Here is a 20,388-nt window from a genome sequence, read left to right on the forward strand (position 1 = left end):
TAAAGTAACGTTAGCTGACTACAAAATTGCTAAAAGTTAAACAGGATTCAAGCAACATAAGAAATGTACAGGTTCTTCCACCATGGTTTTAAAACTGGTCCTCACCGTCACAGTGCTAACGGCTGATCAGAAGCCCAACGCCGCCATCTTGTGGCCGAGCTGCCGCTGGTACAGTTACCGTTAAATCACAGGAGATGGTTGCCATTAGCAACCGGGTAACTGAAACTTACTAAAAGGTTAGCTGTCAAACGTAAAACAAAAGGAAGACACACTTTCTTTAGTTGTACTCATCATGGCAACTCCACAGAGAAATGCAGAAAACTTCATGAAGGTGGAGGGTAACACGACGGAGGTACGTATGTAGAAGTTACCAGTAATGACAACAATAAATCTGTGGGGTCAATCGTTGGTTACTCTCAAACTACCAAGTAGTTAGCTAACGTGCTAGTTAGCATCTCCTGAATAGACTTAAAACTTTATGTAAAGCCATCTAACAGTAAATTCAAGGAAACTCTAAAAGGTTATGTCAAGAGGTTTTGAGAGGCATTACTGAATTTCTGACTTTAATGCATGAGAATAAGGTGAAGTAGCTGGAATATTTTGAGAAGTGGGAATGGGTAACGTTAGCCCATAATTAGTTGGAATATGACTGAAAAGTTGAATCATATCAATCATGTAAAAAGATATTAAATATTCTAATTTTCTTTTAAAAGCTCACAAACTGATTTGCTGGGTTGAATAACACCAATGATGTTTAAAAAATGTGGAATAATTTAAGGTTTGTTGAGAAGCTTACACTACACTGAATTGTTGGCTTAATAAGAATGAGATGTAGTAATAAGAATAGTTTAAAAAGGGTAATTAGTATGAATGTCATTGAAAACCTATAATATAGCCTACAAAATATGTTGAACTGAATCGCTGGTTTTAAAAGCTGAATAATAGCCTACCCATAATGTATTAAAGATGTGGAACATGGTAAGGTTTGATTTGAGTTTCTAGCCAAGGATGTTTCTTTCTAAGTATGAATAAATGGAAAAGACATGAAAAATGCTTTCACAATGACTGAAAATGTCTTTAAGTCTTGTGTATGTGTCTATGTGTTTCAAACTGTACTTTATAGCTGATGTAAATTATGAAATTGTGTAAAATGTTACCATGGTGAGTGAGTCTTGGATTAGAGTCAGGTTCATAGAGATTAAGCTTTTAAAGTTGCCTTGCTTAAGTTGTGGAACATTACAGGAAAATATTATGCTTTTTTCTCCACTACCTTTATTTGACAAGCTTTATTTTAAATACAAAACTTGTTATGAGCATACAAAGTTAAATATAGCAAATGTATTGTTTAAAATAAAACTACTGAAGTTTGTAGAAAGCAGAAAAGTTATCAAATTTGCACCAGTTTCACCAACTCAAAGAATCTCTAACTTAATACCAATTCAATGATATATGAAATTGTACCAATAATGGGAAGAAAATTATGACAATGAGGTTTTATCAGTTTGACTATCCAAACTAAAGCCCGATCAGTTAATTGACTTTGCAAACATATTAGCCAACATTAGTTTATTGTAGATGTATTGGCAATGTATGTCTTCTTATAAGTAACAAGAAATGGCAAACAGCATCATCATTACATAGTTTGTCTACCAGAGAGCACTTAAAGTTTATTTTTCAAGTGTAAAATGTCTCCTTCGGTACATGTCTTGATCCCAGTTCTCTCTACTGATATATCATCTTAAATACTGAAATCAGTATCAGCCTTAGGAACCTACTATCAGTCAGGCCCTTGTGCGAACAAAGAATACTTCCCCAAGCTGCCAAAAGTGCCTGTGTATAATGTTCTAACACAGCTTTTTCCTTTATTCCCAGCATGTGGACGGTATTTGGAAATCACTGGAGAAATTTCTAAACGTTTCTGGGGATGGTGCAACAGAGACAGGGGTGCTGCAGTCCAGGATAGATGAACAGTCAAATCTGATCTGCATGCTGAAACAGAGAGCAGATGAGGTGCTTCTTCGAAGTCAAGCCCTTCAGAAAATCAATACGGAGCTAGAGGACCAAGTAACAAACTGCCAGAAAGAACTGGACGACGAAAGAAAGAAAGCAGAGCTATTGGAGAAGAGATTTATGGATTTAGCTGCCAACAATCAAGCAATTATTGCTTTCATGGACGAGTACAAAAATCAGAATGCCCAGTTAAAGCTGGAAAACGAACAGCTGCAGTCAGAAAATGACACGCTCTTCTCCCAAAAATTACAAGATAAAGAAATGTTTGTTCAAAAACTGATGCAAGACATCAAACAGCTGACAGAGAAATACACAAACAAGGAAAAGGAATATCGGTAAAAGGAAGAACTACTCTCAGTTATCAATAGTGCTGGATGGTCGATTTGTTGGTTGAGAAAATTAATCAACAGCAATTTTGATAGCGTTTTCTTTTTATGAGTAATTTACCCTGTAAAACTGTCAAACATCCTCTGGTTTCAGCTTTTATAATGTGAGTATTTTCGGTTTTATCTTTTATTCTCAACTTAGTATCTTTGCTGTATTTTACATTGATCTTTAAAGGGAGAAATTAGCTGGATGCCAGTCAAAATTCCTGGAACAAACAACCCAGCATCAAGCCAAGAACACATTGCTACTTAATCAGTTGCATGAAGCTCAACAACAACAAAAAGATGCTGCAGAGATGTGCAACGGTAGGTAATCAACATGTTATGATTCTTTAAAGTTTTACAAAGTACAAGCATGTATGAACTTGTGACTTTCTTTCCACAATCAGACCTTAAGTTGAAGCTACAAAGGGCTGAAGAAGAGCATGCTTTGAAGGAAACCAACATGCGAGACAGCATTTCAAGCCTCATGCAGGAGAAGGACAAATTATTGTGTCTGTCTATGGAAAGAGGGAAAGTAATACAGGTGATTGAAAAGGGTATTTGTTCTCTTCATTGAATTCAATGTTCTGCACAGATGAACCAATTTACTTCATGTATACACACATTGCTCTTAAATACAGGAGAAACAAGAGGAAATCCAGCAACTGGAGATGAAATGGAAAAAAGACAAAAAAGCCCGGGCTAAAGCAGAGGACAGGTAAACTGTGCATCAACAACACAATAGTACTTTAAGAAAAATTCTGAAGGATAACGAGTGTAGTCCCTGACTATATTTGTTGCTGACCTTACTTCAGGTTTGAAAAGGAAGCAGAAGCTGTCAATGCAGACGTCAAGGTGAAGTCTCTCCAGTCTGCTCTTGATGAATCCACAACAAAATATGGGAAGCTGAAAAAGGTTTGTTGAAAACTGCAATATTGAAAAGTGTGATTGACAGTGGCCCATATAGGCAAGAGAACGTGCTCAACATATCTGCCATTATTTTACAGGATTTCGAAGCCTTCAAAGAACACAGCACCAACCTCCTTATTCAAGAAAGGGAGTTAAATAAGAAGCTTCGACACATGATTGGCTAATTTTAAGCATTATGTAAGTGTTATGTTCTCTTACCAATGTTTTTATTAAAACAAAGCATATCACTAAGAATGTATGAATTTTCACAGTCCCAGACAAATTGAACTACAACACAACATACTTAGCATGACATGTTAGAAGTTCCTTAAACAGAAATTACACTGTACACATGTTAATCTCATAAAAACCTTAAGAATGCTCCTCTGCCAGTTTCTGAGCCTTTTGGATTACTTCTTCAATGGGGCCCACCATGTAGAAAGCTTGCTCAGGCAGGGCATCATATTCACCTGGAAGAGAGAAAAGAATAACCATAACCCTAACCATCAAACATACATTACATTAAATCCCATTTATCCCTCCTAGAATGCTCTTGAATCCTTTGATTGTTTCCTTAAGAGGCAAAAGCTTTCCCATGAGACCAGTAAAGACTTCTGCTACCTGGACGGGCTGTGACAAGAAACACTGGATCTTACAAGCGCATACTACAGTCGGCTTATCTATTCCCAGGATAGAAATGATGTCCTGCTATGATCTGCAGTCCTAAAAAAGCACAAGTTTGCCTGGAGAATCTTCTGCATGTCACAAGCAACATCGTAGTGTTCAGACCCAATAATGTTGGGGTCCATGATGCAGGAGGTAGAATCCAGAGGGTCCACAGTAGGATAAATACCAAGCTCAGCAATAGCATAGGACAGCACAGTTGTTGCATCTAACTGAGTAAAAGTTGTGGCAGGAGCAGGGTCAGTTAAGGCATCATAGGTACTTAAATAGCCTGTAACAAAATGAGCAAAGTGAGTATGAATAATCAGGTGCTGATGTGTGATTAGCATCCTGTGCCGTCTCACTTGGTGGTAGTAATTCTCTCCTGCGCTGTCCCCATGTCAGCAGCCAAGCCGGGTTGGTAACCCACAGCAGAGGGGATACAACCCAACAGGGCAGACATCTAAAGGACAATGACACAAATATTCAGACGCAAGATGTGTTTACATGACAAGTGTTATTTTGTTGATGACATCTACAAATAATTATTAATGAAAGTCTGTTTGGGATTGTGTACCTCTGATCCAGCCTGGGTGACCCATGGGATGTTGAAAGAAAAGTACATCCTGTGCCTCCTGATCATGGAAGTATTCAGCAATAAGAAGACCAATGAGAGCAACTCTGGCAACCTATAGGCACATTCATTTGACTGTACACCAGCACCACCTGACAAGATGAAGACTGGAGTCACCAGGGGAGTTTAGCATAAGTTCACACTGAGTAGTTCAATGTGAATTCATCAAAACGATGTTACATGCTGTGGTGAAGTACCGGAGTCAAAAACACTAAATTGTCTTAATAAATAAATGCAACTCACACCTTTGAGGTGATGTCATTCATGTGATGACACCAGACTCCATCATTTCATGGTACAAGTAATTTCCCTCACAGGTACGCTCTACCGCTCCAGCAAATACAGAATAACCACCTTGAGCCTTGGCCACATTGTTGATCAGCTCCATAACCAACACTTTCCTGCCAACACCAGCGTCGCCAAACAAGCCAGAAGGTATTCGGCACGCACAACAATCAATCATCATGATTATGTATGAAAATGTGAGCGCAGACAAAAATAATTGAGAGCGTGAAGTACCACACCTGCTACAGTTTCTCGTCATCTTATACAATATAACACTGATTATCAGGTGCGGCCTACTTTTTTCACCATTTTAGTTCATTTTTAGTAATTGTTATTCTATTGGGTACTAGTTTTGCTTTTGCTCCTTGAAAACACTAAAAAAACTAAACTGAGCCCAGTGAGTAATCCTGACCCCAGGAACCCACCCACCTCCAGCAGCAGCCTGCTTTACTGGCCAGCACGTTGAGAATAGGAGGCAGGCCTTGATCAAACTGGACATCCACCACAGCACTAACCACAGCCACTAACCAGTTGCTGGCCAGTGCTGCCTGAGCAGCTGGGGCAGCATAAGGACAATGACAGAAAAAGGACCAATAATGGCAACATGTTAAAAGTGTCTTAACATATGACAGCAGCAACTCCAACTGAAAAAATCAAAACACCTCACTGAGACCAAACACTAGTATGAATATGATACATCAAATCAACAACACAAATAAAAAAAAATCATTAAATATATCTACACATTTTGGTGCTTCAGGATAATACTACTACTGCCTATGTGATGTTGCCACTGAAACTTGCAGGACAGGCTGAAAACTTAAAGCAGGCAGTAACTTGTACTGAATTCCCTGGATGGTCATTGCTTGGAAACAATGCACCAGGTCAGGAGCTACAATGTCTACTTTCAGTAGCAATATGACCAAATAACTACTTCTGTCTTATAGCTGCTTCCACTGAATATAAATCCCTGTTGATTACAAATGAATAGAGACACTTTATGGTCAATTTGAGGCCTGACCCACTGAGCATGTGTTAAAAGTCAAGCCAAAGGACACACAACGCTGACAGTCGGTCCATGTTTGAAAGGTGTAATCAGTATTCCGCATGTCTCCTACTGAAGGTCGATCACAGGCGTAGAAGTCTGCAGCGCCGTCCTGCAGCACGCTACTAAGTTTAAATGGCTGAAGATGGATGTACACAGCTATAGCCTGAGCAATCTTGAACTGCTAAACCCATGCAAAGCGTGAACATGCGTGGTCCGCCGTGTTGTTGTCCTCTTGTTCACCGAAAGAGGGCAGCACACAGCCGTCTAGTAGGATTTCCTCCGCTGCCCTAATGCTGCATTTTGATACTGCAGCAGTGTTTATTTCATGAAAGATTTACATGACCATGAATGTGGTAAGCAAAACCCCCCAGTCACTCAAAATAAAATAATGAGTAAGTAATGAACGTAAAATACAGTGGATTTCATAACCTGTATATTCAGCTCCTCTGTTACAGAGGGCCAGAGCGTGCAGTTGCTGTGTTCCTTTAACCCCTCTCTCATGCAATATCGTCACAAAACTGCTCACAATGTATAATTAACATAGTTTTATGATCAGACTTCATGTGAAGGTTGTAATGATGGAAAACAGCACATTGCTAAAACATTCAAGAAACTAAAAAGTAGGTTATCTTTAAAGCATATCATTAGAGCTTGTTAACCATGTCATTCAGCACAAGGTCATGGATATTTCATTTCCACTTGGCCGGTCAGTTTTTTTCAATGTTTTTATTAGTATTTTTTATTTACATACACAATAAAACAATAGACACAGACTGACTCATTCATACCCACACATTCACATTCACTTTGCATCAGTTTGAATTAAAATATACAATTGTAGAGCTGTACCAATAAGTACACATCCATGTCGAAGCAAATAAATACAGCTTTCACATTCTTGGTTCTTGTTTCCATTCAGGTAAAGTTTAAGTTTCCTGCTTCTCCTCCATAATGTTCAAATATGGTCCCCAGAGATGAAAAATGTCCTTTTGCTTGCCTTTAGCAATGTATGTTAGCCTTTCCAAGCCAATACAGTCTGCTAGTTCTCAAACCCTCATTTGTAATGAAGGTGTATCCATACTTCTCCAACACAGAGCTATAACCCTCCGGGATACACTGATCTTTAGTTCACAACCCTGGCCCACAATGTTTTATGTTAAGAAGACACAGTAAAATTAAAGATATCCTAACTATTTACCGGTTACTACTGAGCAAACCTATTGACAGACTCTGAGTAATATAATTAAAATGACACCGCTTATTTGCTGTCATTTTGATGCAATCACAACATTCATTGAACAAACAAAGAACTTTATTCTGTATAACAATCACCATTTTGTTTTAAAAAATTATTTCATGTTTCTTTAAACTAAACTACTTTAATCCATGTTTACCATTCACAATCCTCTTTACATATGAGTGTATATATATATATATTTCCCCACTTCACTGTGAATGTGAAATATTGTCACAGTAATTGTCTCTTCAGTACAGGGATGTTTTATCACAGGTTTGAGGTGTTCAGTTTGCACACATCTCTAAGCTTCTACAATGACCCGTATCATAATGGGGAACATAAACAAAAGCATTCACTCAGTGATGGATGCACATTTAAGACAACCACACTTTACAGTAATTTCCGCAACTTACAGGTGTCGCTGCAGCATATGGGAACACCATGAATGGATGTCATTCATCACAGAGCACAGTGACAGTGTGGATTTTGCCAAGCCATCATTCAGTGTAACATTCCTTTGTGTCAGAGAGTCTCTCTCACTCTAATTACTTCTTGCCTGGAGCTTTGCAATACAAAGCTTCTTCACCTCAAGCACAGCAGGCAGCCATGAATGCTCGGCCAGTCCGCACAGGACCAGCGGCATCACTACACCAGGAGGAGTACACTAAAAGGTCACCTCCATTAGTGAATGGTCATTTTTAGGGTGCGGAAGGTGAAGTACCACCTACGGCTTCCAGTTATTAAGAAATATTGCATGAGAAAATCCCTGACCCTTAATCCTTTTGTCCTCAGGCACGGTCATTTAAAGTTCGGGTGGAGACCAAAGGTGACCAGGCCTTTTCCATTAGGGCCTCTGAACTTTAAAACGCCCCTATACCTGTGGAATTTATGCTGGCATCAGTGCCACTTTTTATATTACCTCTTAAAAATGGCTGTCATTCCATTTTATTGTTGCAATTGCAGATGTAAAATGAGTGAGATTTAAAAAAATACTGTTGATTCTATTATCAGATTGTATTTATAACATATAACTCATCAATAAAAACAAGCAAAACACAATATGATAACTATAAGTCTATGATGTTTAAGAATGAGTTTCCACTAATAAACTTTTATATCTACAATCCTCTTTACTTGATACACAACAACTGTTGGAAACACACCCCGGTTCCCCTGCCCTGAGGGCAGAGCGGGAGTCTTGGCATGGCTCAGTGGGATCTGGTCTGTGGGTGCCTCCTTATAAAGGAGGAGTTCCTGTTTCGAGGTCTCTCACTCTCTGCTCTACAGAATGACTGACACTGCTGCTGCTGCTGCTGCTGCTTCTGCTGTTTAATCAATGAGCTAACTGGAGCTCACTGTGCAATCCGGTCCTCTGCTGGTCCTGCTACCTTTTTCAAGTCTGCATTTTGGGCTGCTTTTGAAATATTAGAAATTGCTGCATATCTAAAGGAGGTTAGACTGTGAGTTGATGTGAAGACAATTGTTCAGTTGTTTTAAAGATATACTCCACTTTTACAACAAATGTTTTGAAACTTAGCAGATAAAATATTTGGAGGCAAAAACTTTTGCACCCTGATTTGATGTAGAAACTACTTTTGTGGACAGTAAAATTGATTTTAATTTTTGTTGTTGCTTTTTTTCTCCACAGCTGGGACAAGTATGTTCCCCTCCTCTACACTGGTGCTGCTGGTCACAGCACTGACCAGCATCTGGGCCCAAGACTTATATGAAGAGAGGAAAAGTAACAAGAAATCTAGGGTCAAACTTCAGGCTGCAAATATTCATGACGGACAAGGTAGGATTAGCAATGACTGAAAAATAAATGAATGAAAATACTTTATTCTTATTCTAAAAACAGTATTTGGTGCAGTAAATTCAGCATCATGTTGCCACGCTATTGTATCCATGAACTGCGCATGTCTCACTAGTCTGCAGCATTGTGTGAAGATTTACAGATTGGTAAAAGAAAAAAGCATCAACTTAAATCAAAATGAAATCAGTCAGTAAACGTAACACTTTAAAAGCATGTTATATTGTCAGTAGCAAGTCCTTCATCCTGTTTTGTGTGCACACAGCCATCCTAGATGAGGACTGTAGCTTGGAGCTCTCCTTCCTTCTGGACAGCTCCGAGAGCGCCAAGGACAATCATGAGCAGGAAAAACAGTTCACCATGAATGTGGTGGACAGACTCCAGGGGGCACGGCTGCAGACCGGCCGCAGCTTGAGCTTCAGAGTAGCTCTGTTGCAATACAGCAGTCATGTTATCACAGAGCAAACCTTCAGAGACTGGAAAGGCACAAAGATCTTCAAAACCCGTATATCACCCATCATCTACATCGGGCATGGCACCTACACCACCTATGCCATTACTAACATGACCAGGATCTACCTGGAGGAATCCAGCCCTGGCAGCATCAAAGTAGCCGTGTTGCTCACTGATGGTATTTCCCACCCGAGGAACCCTGACATTTTCTCTGCTGTTGCTGATGCCAAGAACCAGGGCATCAAATTCTTCTCTTTGGGTATCACTCGGACGGCCAATGAGCCAGCCAATGTAGCCCAGCTCCGCCTACTCGCCAGCTCCCCGGCCTCCCGCTTCCTCCATAATTTACAGGATGAAGACATTGTTGAAAAAATCGTCACTGAGATTGTGAGTATAACACCCCATCTTTCAGCAGACACCACTGAGAAGAAAAGTGATGTATTTGCTTTGAACAGGGATCTTTTCACAGTTGACACATGGACAGGCTTGTTCAGGTATTCATGTAGAGATGGAATGATGACAATGCTCTGGAGAAACAAATGAAAGAATGTCTAAGACAGCTCTGGATTTGAAGCTTTTTACACAGCTTTACAGAAATACTGTCTGTCATCTGCATGATCCCCCAGGATTCCCAGAATTTCTATATACAGTAACACATGACTTGAATTTAGTCATCGATTCATAACACCGTCACTATAACTCATCATCTCAAAGAGCTTAAGAAGAAGTTGTTCTGAATGTTTATTCAGGAATTTTATGTGTCTACATCAGTTTTTCTTCTTTCACATTCAAGTGCCTACACAAGAGGTGAGGACTCGAGTCACAGGACATGGACTTGAGTTAAAATCGAATCACAAATTTGATGAATTTAGACTCGACTTGACAGAGCGAAACAGTGGTACAGTGATTAGCATTGTCACCTCACAGCAAGAGGGTTCCTGAGGTGGGGGGGTTCAAACTCAGGGTGGGGGAGCCCTTCTGTGTGGAATTTGCATGTTCTCCCCATGTCAGCTTGGCTTTTCTCCAGGTTCTCCGGTTTCCTCCCACAGACAAAGACACTCAAGTTAAATTAACTGGTGACTCTAAATTGGCTGTAGGTGTGAATGGTTTTCTGTCTCTATGTGACAGCTCTGCAATAGTCGACTCTGACCCTCACCCAATATCAGCTGGTATAGGCTCTAGCCCCTCTGTGACCCCCAACAGGATAAGCAGTTACAGAAAATTAATGAATTGACAAAATCAAATAAGATTTGCAACTTTACAGACTTGAGCCTTTTGACTTATATATACTTGATACCTACCAGCTTTTGAGAAAACTTGTTTAAGCAAATTAATACAGATTTCTTTTTTTTTAATTAATTATTTATTTTATTATTTTATTCCTGACTTTGTAGATTAGATACAGTATTACTCTGTTGTTAAAATTACATAACATTTGCTGAGAGGACTTGTGACTTGTTAAGGACTCAAAGTTTAGGATTTAGGACTTAACTCAGGACTGTCTTGATTCAGGACTTAAGTGCAAAGACTTAAGACTTACTTGTGACTTGGAAATCACTGAGCACGTTTACATGCGCACAATAATCAGATAACTGGGAATAATCAGGTAATGGTAATAATCCGATTTGACGCGTTTACATGCACTTCAATAATCTGATAATCAGAAAAACCTGGTTTACATGATTCAGTCCTTCAGTTGGATTTCTCCTCAAGTACATGACATGAAACTCAAACTTCCTGTTACAGTAGGTACTCATATCCTTGAAAAACCTCGAAAAGTATGCAAGTCATATATTTCCAAAATAAAGCACTCATCATGCTGACAGCTTATATTCTTACAGTACTGTTTGTTTTTATCATTAACAAATACATGTGAGAGCATTCTAATGTGTACTTTATCAGTGTGGAGCCAATTTTACATACTTTGGGTAGATTTGTAGTAAAAGTAGCGCAATATATAAGTGTATTGTATATAAACTTGTCACACAAAGTACCTAACATATAAGTAAGGTAAAATAAAAGTGACAATTTAAACACCGAGAATATAAAAATATATTATTTTATGTAAAATCTTTATCTGAAAGGAAATAAAAGCTGTCAGATTAACGTAGTGGAGTAGAAAGTACAATATTTCCCACTAAAATGTAGTGGAGTGGGAGTCTAAAATAGCAAAACCCAAAAGAAACCAGATTAAAGGGTATACATGCACTGAATTATCTGACTATTGGGGAAAAAGTTAGATGTGTTTATCTGATTTCTCATAATCAGATAATGGCTTTTATCTGATAAAGCCTATCAGATTATGCTGTTTACATGACCACTTGAATAATCAGGTAACTCCAGAAATCAGATAATGATCGGTTTGTTAGTGTGCATGTAACCGCGCTCCAGTGACTTGGTCCCACCTCTAACCTTTGTTTCTATTAGATAGTTTTACAGACATGTATTTTGGGGCATTAAATTATCAGAACTAATCTGCGTCACTAAGCAACAACTAAACAAATCTCATTACGGACTGCAATATTGGTATTATACAGATTCAATCAGATATTTACCATCTTTTGTTTTCTTTGCAGACTGGCTTGGCTGATGAAGGAGTAAGTATCATTACAATCGGAAAATCTTTTGACATTCAATAATGTGTAATTCGGTGAGGGGGTGTAGAATTAGATTCATGTCAGCTTAGCAAACATGTCTCTTTTTCTGAAGTGCCCTCTGGCTCAGAGATGTGCTTGTGAGAAAGGAGAGAGGGGACCAAGCGGGCCTGCGGTGAGTATTTAGCCTCAAACTTTTCATAATTTCCCACAAGTAAGGTGCAGTTTCCTTTGAAGTGTCATGGGTGAGAAGAAGGGATTTTCCTGAAATCTTGTGCAGAGAGATCTGAAGTGATCCTGATATTTTAAACAATGATAATTGTGCATTTTTGAACCATCAGGATAATTACTTGCTCTTTTTTCCTGAGCATTGCTTGCAAACATTTGCGCAAGGAGAGTAAACTGACAGGTGGTCCTGTACCACATTCTAATAGCAAACCTATGGCAACAGGAGAAGATAATCAAAGGCTGTGGTCTGCTGTTCACAGAGAATTATGTTTGTTGTACCCAGTCTCAGCCAGTTATTGTGCATTTCTCATGTAACATAAGATGTCCCCATGGAAACCAGAGGCACCATGTTTAGAGCACCACTTCCTATAAAACTGGACCTCTGGCCACCATTAATCTCACACCCCTCCTGCCACGGTCAGTTACACAAGGATAGAGGAACTGTACTAAGGAGCACCAGATATTACACATCATTTCAGAGTAAGGCTAGACTCCTACACACACATTTTCAATCAAATGCAACCTTCCTCCCAAGCCCCTCTCTCTCCTCCCAGATAATCTACAGCTCAGGTAATGTCAAGCTTTCCAGTGACCTGGCAGATAATCATCCTGCTGACAGACAGCTGCATGGTCATTAACCAGGTGCTTTCTCCTCTGAGAGATTCTTCAAATTCTTACACTCAGACAAGGAGGATCTCATAATTGCTTTCATTAGTTTAATGGCCACAAACTAGTGATTTCTGGTGGGTAGCAATTGACACACGCTGTCCAGGTGCAACTCGTGACGATGACCCCTGGCCCTGTGGACAAGACGCTTCATGCCCACCTATGGCTTCAAGTGTCTTACAGCCTTCACACGCATGTCTGTAACACACATTTAGACATGAGTCCAATTACACTTTTCCATCTGTCTTTCTCAAACAATGCCTGCCTTGAAACAAACAAACCCTTACACTTTCACTTTGGTCAAGGTAACATTTAATTTCTGGTTATGGGTCACAGCCCTGTTTATCTTTAGTGATTTTAAGGCGCACACCAAGAGGTGAGCAAAATGTCAGTGGAAGAAATTAGTCAACTTAAGCCTGACTTCGTTTCATTCCTCAGGGGAAAAAAGGTCGCCCTGGAGAAGATGGAGCCCCGGGGCTTAAAGGGCAAAAGGTGCGTGTACTATGAATTTCTTAGCTGGAGGGGCTCTTTCAAGTATTATAAAACAGCCGAGCCGATTTAAAATTCTGTTTGAGTTTTGAAAGACATTGTCAGGAGTAAATTGTTAAGTATTTGGTAAAACTATGTAAAAAAAAAAAAAAAATGTTTATAATAATAGTAAACAATGGCTCCTTTGGCTCAGTGGCTCAATTGTGAATTCTTATCTATGATTATAATATGTATCCTAGTGATTTGTAACAGATATGCCAATTTTAGTAATATTCTCAATTAATAATTATTAATTATTAATTATTATTATTATTTGTATTTTATTATTAAGACATACAGTATTTAGCCTATACAATAAAACATTACCTGCTTTACTGCATATGGAACTTTTGAGGTCATGAGGATAAAGAAGTTGTCATTACTGTCACTGTACAAGTACGAGATTCATTTTGCAACTGCATATTGATGCTATGATAAATAAGGTGAAAAAAATACAAGCAAAAGTAGCTGAGAGGTAACAGTAACATTATAAACAGTATTGGGCAGTATTAAATTGTGCAAATAGCCCAGTTTTGCAAAGCAGCATCAATACCAGAACAGTTCAAACAGAATACACAGTGTAAAAATCACAGTATGGGTAAGTGTATCATTAACAATGAATACATAATTTAGTCCAAAAAGAGAGTTATCTATTCAACGGGTAAGTATTAGGATGTATGCAAAAAACAAACTCTGTAGTGCTCTTGAAGAAATAAGGGTCTGAAATCTTCATATTTGTACTAAAATCAAACTCACTGACATTATTATCTGATTACAAATGTATTTATCCAGCACAGTTTCTGCTAACACTAGTAGCTTTTGTTTTTTTTCCCTCATCACCCATTTCTAGTGGAGTACCACAAGGTTTCATTTTAGGCCCTCTTTTTTTCTCATTTTGTTCCCATTGGGCGTTATTATTATAAAACACTTATCACTGTCACACTGACGATAAGTAGATGCACCTCCCCTTGAAATCTGTGATGTCTATTATTGACCAAGCCCTGTAAGATTCTTTTAGAGGTGGTAGGATTGATAAAACTTCTGGCTCTGATTTCTGGCTCTTGAGCTGCAAATAGTAATTTAACAAACGTTTTTGGCCCCTGTCCTCAAGTCAGTGCCAGATATTTATATTGACATGCTTTTATTTCTTGACACCTTAACTGTTGTACACAGTGTATATGTAAGTTAGTCAGTCAGCCTTGGCAGCCTGTATCTGCACCTAGACAATAGTTTACCCTTACATCCCTTTTATCTGCATTTTTATATTCTGGCCAATACCTTAGTTTTTATGCCTACATAGTTATTAATGTTACTATATGGCTTTTTATATTCTGTCTATTTTATTGCTTGTGTTTATGTTCACGTGCTTTTGTATTTGTTGTTTTTTTCTCTATATCGTAAATAATACTGGCTGATCATGAAAGACTAATGTTGAATTAGAATATGATTATTAAATTATGAATAATCTTAAACAACTAAGTTATTAGACATCAGCTCATTATTTAACTCATATTCCTTCTATGTTTTGGGGCTTAAAGAACTTAAACACATTCATTTTGAAATGTGTCTTCAGTCCATTAATGTTGTTGTTTCAGTAGGTAGGACTTTAGTTAAATGGAAGATGGGGTTTTTTTCATTCTTTTTGTTTCTCTTCTAATCCTGTTTTTACCTGCAATATCAGACTGTTTTTCTGTCTTGAGGTGTTTGCTTTATAGGAGTTGTAACTTGTATTGATATAATAAATCTTTCTGTCACATCAGGGTGAAGCAGGATTAAGTGGTCTACCTGGGCGAGAGGGTGCTGAGGTAAATGTCACCACTCATGAACAAAATTAAGGCACTATTAATTATTGTCTCTGTGGTTTGTTTATGCATGACATCTCATTAATTTTACTCGCAGGGAAAACCAGGTTACAAAGGAGAAAAGGTATGTGATTTAGACAAATGACAATGATAACCTGTTAGTTTGTTGGAAACAATACAAGCCTGTGCAATACTTGTCTTTTCTACACAGGGTGAGAGGGGTGAGTGTGGCACTCCAGGAATCAAAGGAGACAGGGTACAACAGCACTGTTGACACCACACATACTGAATATTATGTTTCCACTTTAAAATTCCTGCTTACTGTACATGCTGTGTTTGGTCTCATGGTCTTTCTCCTACCTGTTTGATGTGCTTCAGGGTCCTGAGGGTCCAGCTGGAACAAGAGGACTTAGAGGTCTGCAGGTCAGTAATATTTCAGTAGTAAAATATGCCAATCATGTATTTTTACAGCTTGTCTTTGGTAGTTAACACATGATATTGTTTTAACAAGCAAACAAGAAACAGAAGAGATGTGTTTAACTTAAGACAGAGATAGTCAGGTATGACATTCTAGACAAATACATAGGTGTGTATTGTTAAAAGCACTCACTGGACTGCTGTATGTGTAAGTAAAATTTTAAAAGGAAATGCTCTTTTACTACAGAAAATAGCTGCAGAAATCACCATATCATGTCAAACACCCATGCACACCGACATATCTTAATTTTTATGGATGTTTCTTTATTAATAACTGTACTGTATGTTGTTTCTGTGCAGGGGATACCAGGACCACATGGAGACCTTGGCCCAGAGGGTCCTCAGGGAAAGCAGGTCAGCCCCTTTTAGAGCAACTTTTACTTACCTCATCATGCACATCTGCTGTGACCTTTACATTTCCTTTATGATTAGCTTAAACTAGAGGTTGGAGCTTTACCACCCCAGTCTTTACTGTGCAGCACATGGGGCCTGTTCGTCTGCTAATAAACATGTGTGAACACAATGAGTCAAAGTCTTCCCCATCATTACTGTTATTCACCCGCATAGGGATGAGCCATCAGCAAAAAATCTCACTACAGGTTCATCTAATGTTCTCCTTGTATCCTGTTTCTAAATACAGACTAGGAAGTGCCTACAGCATTGTCAGCTACTCAAACAAGACCTGCAATTAATAGCATACAAGGAAAGTCGGTGTATGCTCAGTGTCTCGCCATGTAGGGACATGTACTGTAGGAAGCATTTGCAAAGATAAACAGGACTCCTAGTGGGTCCCTATGTAGTATAATGTGTGTATATGTCCCTAAAAGACTGTAGGACCTTCTTTTTCACATATTAATTTTATATGTATATACTGCTACACAAAATACATATTTAAATGTGCAACTTAAGTGTGCCTCTTACTCCACAGTCCTCACAATCAAATGACCATGATTGAAAAAGTAAACTGTCACTCTAAAGTTAATCACTAAGGTTAAAGTAAAATGTAGTAAAATGTACATATTCTGTTAAAACAAGCAGAATTATTAAATTGCGGCTATTTGGATTTTCTCCTTTAGTTTTTCAATAAAAGTTACTTTAAGGCCAAGCTATTTTTTTGTAATTTATTTCAACTTTGATGTAGTAAAAAGCCTCCAGCAGTTCTTTGTTAATTTGACACACTGTTGTTTGGGGTTTCTTGAACTGTGAGACACAGCTGGAGCTCTTATCTGTCCTGACCTGCAGGATGAGATCAAATATCTCATTCACTACAAAGAGGATTTACAGCATTATTTTCAGCTTCAAACCAGCATCTTATCTGCGTGTGTGTATGTGTTTGTAGGTGTGTATGTGTATGCTTGTATATATAGTACAATCAAATTCAGTTCTGGGTTTGGTAATACTTCTCAGGGGTGCAACTTAGTGTTTATTTGATAAATGAAAGACACCAAAAGTTTAAAAATAGAGAGCTTAAAGAGATAGAAAAGTCATGTCCTTTTGTCATATTATGCATGCTTTAAGCGCCACTTCACATTAGTGTTGCATGTAATTGCTGTATGTTTGTCATCACAGGGTGAACGTGGCCCACCTGGCCCTCCAGGAATTCAGGGGGAAACTGGTGTTGGACTTCCTGGACCAAAAGTAAATAGTGTTATGATTTATCTTCTGAATATCTCCCTATACTTTCTGATTGCATGTCTTTGGGTTTTTCCTTATTAAATAAAGTTAATTTATAAATCTGCAGGGTGACATCGGATTCCAGGGCCGACCAGGTCCTCCTGGCCCCCATGGTTTGGGTGAACCTGGCCTTCCTGTAAGTTAAGAAGAAATCGAGTCTGTTCTGTCCTGAAGTGTTTGATGTGTCTGTGTCTGTGATTTATATATGTGTGTTGTTTATAAGCAGTTGTGATCTAAGAAAGCCCACATAGGTGCTTTGACCTGAATCTGGGTGACATATTGTACACTCTGTTTACAGGGACCTCAAGGACCACAAGGTGTTGCAGGGGAAAAAGGACCCCAGGGCGAGGGGTTTCCTGGACCAAAGGTATTATTTTGAGTCTATAAACAGAGAACTCATCAAAACAATGATAACATTGTCTAGATCAAAACTGGGACATACCACAACAGTTTGCTAAAGTTCTCCATAGGCTAGACGAGAGAGACACAAGATGTTCTTCCAAAACAAAAACAAAAAATGACAAAGTCGACACCTGACACATCTGGTGTGTGGGATTTAGTGGCATCTAGTGGTGAGGTTGCATAACTGAAACTTCTGGTCAGGTTCTGGGCTACTGTAGAACAACACGGCAGGAGAGAGGAGGATAGGAGAGGCCTGCTTGTATATAGATCAAAACAGCTCATTCTAAGGTAACGAAAACAAAACAGTTCTTATTTATAGGTGATTACAAACTAATAAAAACCAGGCTATGAATATTATATTCCATATTTGTCAATAGATGCCCCTAAATCCTACACACTTGAACTATAAAGGTATACTATGCAGGAATTGTCGGTTAATATTTGTAGACAGTACCACCAGTGAAAGTGAAAGCCAACCCCACATTCACTCGCTTGGTGTTACACTTCGCCTGCGCCTTTTATAAAGTACCAACCTCACCTGTTCGCTGTCTTCGGGATTGTCCCAAACACAGCAAAATAAGACGAAAGTAAGAAAATACAGGCAACAGGCAGAGTCTCTGCAGATAAATACACCACAGCACACTCGTTTTATATAGGAAAATCCCAAATGGTATATTTTGATTAACACATGAGTTACAGATGAATTAAATAACAATGAGTCATTTGTTGATCGAGTAGAGCTCGTCAACAGTGGTCTACAGGGACACTAGTAAGATGGAGATTTCAGTCAAATAAAGAACACAGATTTCCACTGAAGTCTACATTAGAAAAACCAAGGTGAGCGAAGAACCCCCTATCCCCTGCATCAATTACTCTGTTAAACAAGCAAAGCACTTAACCCCCATAAAGCTGCTCAACATGTGGAGCTGCATAAATCTCCTACACATTACTGAAGGGAAAGAATTTAAAGCCTGAATTAAGCAGAAATTTGATTTAAAGAAGTCAGTAACTGGGGCGTCGGTAGTGTAGTGGATAGTGCCGGCGCCCCATGTACAGAGGCGATGCCTCGCTGCAGCAGTCGTAGGTTTGATTCTGGCTTGCAACCCTTTGCTGCATGTCATCCCCCAACTCTCTCTCTCTCTCTCTCTCTCTCTCTCTCTCTCTCTCTCTCTCTCTCTGCCCATTATAATGGAATAATCTTTAAAGAAGTCAGTAAATATCTGAGGAACCACAACTTGTTGCACTCTAACAGTCTCTTATGTTATGGATCAATTATATGATGGGTGGCATATTCACTATGATTAATAGCTGACAGGAAACATTGGGAGAGAGCAGTGGTTATGACTTGCAACAACTCTTCCAAGCTGGAAATGAACCAATCCTTTGATTTTGTCTTTGGCTTCAAGCCCTACTCATCTGTCAGCAAAATCAAAGGTTAATTCTATTGAGTGCTGTAAACATGCCTCATCTGATATCAATATAAAATAAGGTCCTGCAGATATTCTTTAACTGATGAGCAGAATGCAATTTCTGAACATATTTGCATGTTTGAAAGCAAAATACATTATCACCATTTACCAGTAACTAACAAGTTCATAACCTACTTGTAAGAACACCGCAAGGATCAGTTACTAGAGCCCCACAAAACATAAATTCTAGTAAATAAGGCACGTAATGTGTACTGTTTTGCAGTTCATGGCCTGCATCTGTCAAAACCAGATCCCCCATCTGTTCCATCTGACTGACTCACAACTCAGGTGTTCACTCTAGCAGTACTCCTCACTCTGTTGTTGATGTGTTAAGCTTGTAAAAACAGTACCCCCTCACCCCCATGCTGCTACATGCTGCCCTATGGGACACATGCTTTACAGTAAACTCTGCAAATACCCCATTCAAAAGGAGAAAGCTGGGATTCAACCAAGACATGCAGGACTGGGTACAATTGTATATGGCTTCAAATATAAATTATGCAGGGAGATTATTATTGACTTGACAGCAGCATGTCTTACTGTGCTGCAGGACAGAAAACCCCTAACCACAATGAAGTGAGATTAAGGAATGATATCCATTAAGAGTAAAAAGAATTACATCAATACTCTCACAAGACAGAACGTGCAGGTTCAGTTGACGATTGGGGGGTGGGGTGGGGGGGGGGGGGGGGATGGGGGGGTATTTATGTGGCGCATTCTCTGTAAAGAAATTTATGTACACTTTTATTTGTTTAAAAAAGCTCTTAGAAAATGAACATGAAAATGGAAATGTCCTCAAGCAACAACACATCTGTTTTGCCTGTGCCAGACCTCCTAGCTGTTATATTTTATTTCACTGCTGACTTCTAACTCTTGTAAAAAGGGATTAGAGTGCTTCTGTCAGAGGTGCTCCAACCCTTTCCTCTCCACACACACATACACACACTCACATTAAGTAAGTATATAGTATCAGGTGTGCATTTCATTACTCTTCGATGTTGCTCAGGCTGCTGTTCAGCAACTGTTTCACTTCATGATTCACTGCCACTGGGAAAAAGTTTCCATTCTTTGTACAAAGGATCATTTTGTATCAATCACAAGAGGATAACAGGAGCCAACATGCTCTTCCTC

At 38.9% G+C, this 20,388-nt stretch overlaps 2 protein-coding genes across 2 annotated transcripts in view; both read left to right on the forward strand.

Moving 5' to 3' along the window:
• zgc:172182 (coiled-coil domain-containing protein 89) lies at nt 1–4,857 on the forward strand. The gene is made up of 8 exons (XM_049594138.1): nt 1–352; nt 1,873–2,345; nt 2,572–2,702; nt 2,786–2,922; nt 3,020–3,096; nt 3,194–3,293; nt 3,386–3,485; nt 4,539–4,857. The coding sequence occupies exons 1-7, from the start codon at nt 293–295 to the stop codon at nt 3,470–3,472; spliced, it is 1,065 nt and encodes a 354-aa protein (XP_049450095.1). The 5' UTR covers nt 1–292; the 3' UTR covers nt 3,473–3,485; nt 4,539–4,857.
• col28a2a (collagen, type XXVIII, alpha 2a) overlaps nt 4,577–20,388 on the forward strand; it is a 25,261-nt gene continuing 9,449 nt past the window's right edge. The window contains exons 1-14 of the mRNA XM_049595019.1: nt 4,577–4,625; nt 8,803–8,949; nt 9,230–9,804; nt 11,994–12,014; nt 12,127–12,186; nt 13,344–13,397; nt 15,194–15,238; nt 15,333–15,359; nt 15,447–15,491; nt 15,614–15,658; nt 16,013–16,066; nt 17,282–17,350; nt 17,454–17,522; nt 17,685–17,753. Of these exons, the coding sequence (XP_049450976.1) occupies nt 4,592–4,625; nt 8,803–8,949; nt 9,230–9,804; nt 11,994–12,014; nt 12,127–12,186; nt 13,344–13,397; nt 15,194–15,238; nt 15,333–15,359; nt 15,447–15,491; nt 15,614–15,658; nt 16,013–16,066; nt 17,282–17,350; nt 17,454–17,522; nt 17,685–17,753 (1,314 nt within the window). The 5' untranslated portion in view covers nt 4,577–4,591. The remainder of the gene's footprint in view (nt 4,626–8,802; nt 8,950–9,229; nt 9,805–11,993; nt 12,015–12,126; nt 12,187–13,343; nt 13,398–15,193; nt 15,239–15,332; nt 15,360–15,446; nt 15,492–15,613; nt 15,659–16,012; nt 16,067–17,281; nt 17,351–17,453; nt 17,523–17,684; nt 17,754–20,388) is intronic.

This window comes from Epinephelus fuscoguttatus, linkage group LG13 (genome assembly GCF_011397635.1).
Source record: "Epinephelus fuscoguttatus linkage group LG13, E.fuscoguttatus.final_Chr_v1".
Taxonomy (NCBI): Eukaryota; Metazoa; Chordata; class Actinopteri; order Perciformes; family Serranidae; genus Epinephelus; species Epinephelus fuscoguttatus.

Excerpts from the sequence above, each read along its gene's own strand:
- zgc:172182 (XM_049594138.1), top strand. The coding sequence starts at position 293 with ATGGCAACTCCACAGAGAAATGCAGAAAACTTCATGAAGGTGGAGGGT. Across the intron at positions 353-1,872 it reads TGGAGGGTAACACGACGGAG|CATGTGGACGGTATTTGGAA; the intron begins GTACGTATGTAG and ends CTTTATTCCCAG. Across the intron at positions 2,346-2,571 it reads AACAAGGAAAAGGAATATCG|GGAGAAATTAGCTGGATGCC; the intron begins GTAAAAGGAAGA and ends TGATCTTTAAAG.